The sequence below is a fragment of the Gigantopelta aegis genome, unplaced genomic scaffold (genome assembly GCF_016097555.1).
Source record: "Gigantopelta aegis isolate Gae_Host unplaced genomic scaffold, Gae_host_genome ctg7964_pilon_pilon, whole genome shotgun sequence".
Classification (NCBI taxonomy): domain Eukaryota; kingdom Metazoa; phylum Mollusca; class Gastropoda; order Neomphalida; family Peltospiridae; genus Gigantopelta; species Gigantopelta aegis.
The window spans coordinates 78-5,849 of record NW_024536209.1 but is presented as its reverse complement, the minus strand read 5'-3'; the positions used below and the strand labels follow the sequence as shown (position 1 = coordinate 5,849).

The following is a 5,772-nucleotide window of genomic DNA, read 5'->3' as shown; positions in this document are numbered from 1 at the left end:
TCCCATAATGAAGAGCGACGCTAAAAGAATAAAATTATAACAATAAGAGGTTAAAATAATCAATACAACAGATATGACTTTTTTCAATAACTAATCAAACCTTAATAATTATATTATATACTGAGATGAACTTACACTTCTTTATCATTTATTGCGTTACTAAGGGACTTCCAAACAAGTTATACAAACTCGGTACTGTTTTATATCATACTGATTAGGGTAAAAGAATTTCCTATTAGAACAAGCTCCCACAGACAACTGCCCCACATTTCGACAATGATGCTAAATAAACAGATATTATATTAATGTAGAATTAAATATTATTTATTACAAAATACAAGACAAAGGACCACTATAGTGTAAAACTAAATAGCAAAAACAATAGCTATTTCTAAGTATTATAAAATTCTGGATAATTTCTGGATCTATCCACATGGTTTTGACAAAAATAGAGCAGGTAAATTAGAAAACTTTGTTATTATTAATCATTCCTAATATGCCACTCAAATTGTTTGAAATTAGAGGCAAAAACAGAAATTTTAGAATTACGGTACTGGCTAATTCCATAATGAAAATTATCAGAGTTGAATATTGTACAAGATTATTTAAACCTTGCACACACACGCAACACACACACACAAACACCACACACACACACACACACTACTGTAACAAACCACCAGATTTCTCTATGTTTTAGTGACTGAACACCATTTATTCCCAATGGTTAAGTTAAACACCTAATGTCCTCTGATGCCATAATTTAATTAGAGGAGAAACATGAAAAATACCCTGACATGACATACCCCTTCTCTGAATTGGATGAATTTAACTTTTAAACAATGCATACAGGTATGTGCTTCACTATCAGGTACCCATACAGCAGCATGTTCGGTAGCTGGTCTCTTATTCACCTGAAACAAGAAATAATATCAATATAGTATGTAAGTCATATAAAAGGACAACTAGTAGGGGATAAAGTGTAATTATTAGAATGATAATAAACTTGCTATAAAAACACTTTTTATTAATAACAACGTACCTTATATGAATCTTTTTTACTGGAAGAAATGTTTGTATCCTTAGTTACATATCTATTGTGAAATTTACCTAGGCAATGGTTATATTTCTGATTGTTAAATTGCTACTGTAATAATTTTTACTGGTCATTAAATTGCATAATTATATTTTGGTATCAGATCCTTCACAACCTTAATTTTAAAAAAGAATATAATTTAACATTGTTCTAAGACTATTTCATTAATACTACTACTACTGGAAAGGACTGCTCACTTGCTTAACTTCAAAGACTGCCATTGAAGAGAAAGCAGAAACTATTCAAAATATTTTCTAACTAAAAATATTCAAAAGCTTCAATAAGTCACAAAGCACTCACGATAACAAGTAACAATATCATTGGTTGCTACATGCATCGGGCAGGTATTACCTAAAGTTAATTGTATTAATCACATACAACCATATATTAAATGAAGAAAGTATACATTAAAATAGAGTTAATAAGTGGCCCAAAAACAATCTTAAGACTACCTGCCATGCTGAATGGGTCAAGTGAAATAATATAATATCAGAATTCATAGCTTTACAAAGGAGGAAGGAATAAAGTAATAACGTACAACAAAGTAATTTTAGAAAATGATCCTGTATGGTTAGTTTTAGTTAATTATATTCATAATTGTCAAGGTACATTCAGTCAAGTTTTCCAAATATTGTCATGAGCTGACTATTGGTGAATTGTTTATACAGCTTTCAAGCAGTTATAGTCTCTTGACAGTATACAATGTCAAGGGTCATCTTTAGAGTGTACAATAAGGGATGTCATAATGACCAAACTTGGTGATTTTAATTGATACCACACATATGATTCTGTGTATAAATGATCTCTTACTTGGTAGCTAGAAATCAGCAATGCATTTTTTAATATGAGCCATCCATTCTGACTTCTCATGGGCGTGGCTGCATATACAGCAAATGATTTCTTTGGACTAATTATTTGCCAGCATTCTTCTTCCAACTATATGAAACAAAAATCGTAAAATATGATTCAAAATACCAGTATACTGTATTACATACATGTATGACAATATTTACCTCTTCATAAACTAATTACTACTGAATCAATTTGTATGGTCAAGTAAAGCAATGATTATTGAGACTATAACTTTGGAGACCTGACGAAATATTATGATACGAAAATTTCTAAAGCTACCAATTACAGATGCTTTGAAGTCTAATTAACCACAACTACCACAATATCACGCACAATAAATTCACAAGTTGTGTTTGTGCACTGATAGTTTAAATTATGCACTTTAATTTCTCAATAGTGTCTTTACACATAACAATACAAATAAAACCATGTATAACAAATATAACATGTTCTGAATATTCTATCATATAAGACTGTGTAATGAACATAGTTGTGTGGGCATGGAAAAGAACAACAATGTATGATCATTCAATTATGAATGTCATACAGTATTATTGTGTTGATAAAGAGTTAAAATATAAAGTAATTCTATTTCTTTTATTTAAACTTGGATGATCTATCACATATAGTACCTATTTCATAGTATTAAAGTAGCAGTAGTGCTAAATATGTAGGGATGAGCTGTAAAGAAAGCTGTCATATTCCAATCTATTACACTACGATCGCTTAAATTGTTTGAAAGTTGATTTACAGACTTATTTAATTACCTACACTAGTCATTATTGTGTCTTTTCTTTCTACAACTAGTAAGGGCAAAAACAACTAAGAAAGTGTTTAATAAAGTAGAAAACTAAAAATTAGCTAAACAGTCAAATAGTTTACTGTGTCACTATCCTCTTTCTCCCTACACTAGTACAGCAGTTGTGTGGAGTTTTCAAAAAATATTAGGACAACAGAAATTGTGCTTGGTACAGAATCTTTCTCATACTCAAAATTGTTCACAGAGTAGTACTTTCTTAAAACTACAGTCATTTTTACTGATTATCTATTCACTAACAAATGTTTACGGTTAAAATCCTAAGCGAGCATGTGCATTACACCCATGGAGACATTGTGGGTTGTGTAAACAGCGTGGTTGCTTATAGATATTTGCTATAGTTCTTCTACTGACTTGTGGTTTGTTCCTATAGTTACTTCAGGGGGAGTATTATATTATATAATATTATATTATATAATTTAATACTACTGGCTATACTGTAATTATCACTTCAGTACTACAAACTAAACAACAGCTAAAATGCGAATAGAAATAGTATGATAATTTTAAATATGAAAAGTGGTGTTAGAATAGCTATGCCGCAAAGGAAGGAAAAAACAAGATTGACATGTATGTACAATCCATACAAAAGTAGCCAAATCTGTAAAGTTAATAATAATGGTGTTACTGAGCTACAAATTGAATATTAAATCTACTAGACTAATAAAAAGCATATTTCATTGATTCTGATTTGTTTAGTTATTTTGGAAGTTCTTTATTAAATTGTGGATCAAAAGAAATCTACAACACTGACATATTGCACAAACTATACTTCAGTCAATGTAGCATCTGCTATAATATATTGTTCCAAGCCAAAATTCCCACAAACCACTATAAAAAACATTAACTCCCTAACAGGTGCATCATTAAAAAATTACACTATGTATGTGTTTATCTTATCTACAGGTACATCATTAACAAATTTCATACGTTATATGTATCCCTATGTATGTGTTTATTTTATCTACTTTCTCTACAGGTACTCATTAACAAAATCCATATTTTATATGTATCCCTATGTATGTGTTTATTTTATCTACTTTCTCTCTACAGGTACATCATTACAAATTCCATATGTTATATGCATCCCTATGTATGTGTTTATTTATCTACAGGTACATCATTAACAATTCCCATACATTATATGTGTCCCTATGTATGTGTTTATTTTATCTACTTTCTCTACCAAACTTCTCTCAATTGATAATTCTCTAAATACATTTGATACCAACTATGTTATTCTTTTTAACTTAAATAAGCAGTGCTATCAATGGAGTTCTTCAAAACATTTAAAGTGTAGTTACATATAAGTCAGTTAGTCCATATTTAAATAACAAGTGGTAGTAATCCAAACTCAAATCCCCCTCTGTCAAACTATAATGCATTAAATTTGTAAATCATACGTCATTAGTCATACTAAATCATGTGCTATCAGATGAGTACATCTCAGACTATAGAAAACACATCTTTGTACAAAATTCCTTACCCACACATTGTTGTTGTTGTAGTGCAGTATACAAGGACTAATACTACTGACTTTCATTGTAACCCCTAATGGTTACAAGCTTAAAGCAATATACTAACAATTTGATAGTCACATATCATTTACTAATTATAACTTTTCTATCACAAACATCAAACTCAATACTACATAGCCAATACGACTGTTGACAAATGTAGTAAGTAATGGTCACACAAGACAGCCGCCTACATTTTTGTAATAGCATAGCATATCAGATCTACATTTAATAATACCTCACAATCACTTAATGTTATGAAGACTTTAGTTATGAAATCATGTGACCTATGTCTTTGTTCCAGTAGTCTATATCCCCAGATTATCTGTAGTGACCCTGTTAGCATAATTTCTATTATAGGCACATGTAATATCTACTATGTCATGAGCTTTAACAATAACAATTAAATGTTCTGGATATAACAAACACAGCTGGCTAACAAGATACAAGAAACATTGACAAACTTAAATAGGATTCCCGGACAACAAAAAACTCAGTGATTTGCTATTACTGGCCCTGACCTCTGATATCTTAGTAATGAATGCTTACGTCTACCATTCTAATTGACCTCAAATAATAATACACAGCACATTATCTTAGTAATAATGCTTACGTCCATCATTTTCCAAATGATTGTAGCTTTAACATCTTCCAATGGTACTATATGTTTTTTATTATACTATAAAAGAAAACATTATAAGTTGACATTTGTAAGAGTGAATAAAGTTACATAATGCATAATGTAAATGTAGTTCTTACATAAGCTATTCCTCAGACCACTTTTACATAATTATATAAACCTAATTACTTTTAGCAAATTTCTAGAGGACATGGTATCAACTTATTCACATTATTCACGCACAAACTATTTTGAGGCCACTTTAACAATAAATTTCAAAGGGGGTGTGGTCATTAAGCTCTTACATGTACTTTGATTATTGTAATATTGAACTTGTACAGAATATATGGTAAACTTACTTTTCTTTTGTCTATAACAATGTTACCATAAACTAAATATCATTAAATAGAAAAACTACAAGAAAAGAAAAGAAATATACCTTAATAATCATCTATGTAATAAATAAAGGTTATCACACATTCCAAACAAGATTGTATCTATAAAAAACCCCTCATCCATAACATTGCTTTGATTCAGTTTCAGCATGCTTATGTTAATATTAAAGACCAGACATCTAGTAAAAGCTATGTTAAACGTGTTAGAAGAATGAGGTTTGTTTAGTTATGTCTAAATTTAATATTGCATATTGTAGTATTTGCATATCAACAAGTATTTAAATTTACAAGGTGTGTCAATGGTCAACAAAACATGTTTAATTTTATTCACCATCTTTCATAGTCAGAAATATGTACATCACGTGTATCTAAAACAATGTCAGGAAGACCATCTGACGTGTTTCAGTATAACAATGATAGGTTGGTCTAGATACACCAGTACTACAGTAAATGACACTGGACTACAACAAGACACA

At 30.1% G+C, this 5,772-nt stretch overlaps 1 protein-coding gene across 1 annotated transcript; it reads right to left on the bottom strand.

Moving 5' to 3' along the window:
• Positions 1-850: 850 nt before the first annotated feature.
• On the bottom strand, positions 851-5,315 carry LOC121366965 (pleckstrin homology domain-containing family F member 2-like; the record flags this gene model as incomplete). The annotated part of the gene is given in 6 exon segments (XM_041491188.1): positions 851-928; positions 1,922-1,966; positions 1,969-2,032; positions 4,896-4,961; positions 5,261-5,298; positions 5,301-5,315. Coding segments are annotated over 6 exon segments (306 nt in total), but the record flags the coding sequence as incomplete, so codon positions are not given.
• Positions 5,316-5,772: the final 457 nt, after the last annotated feature.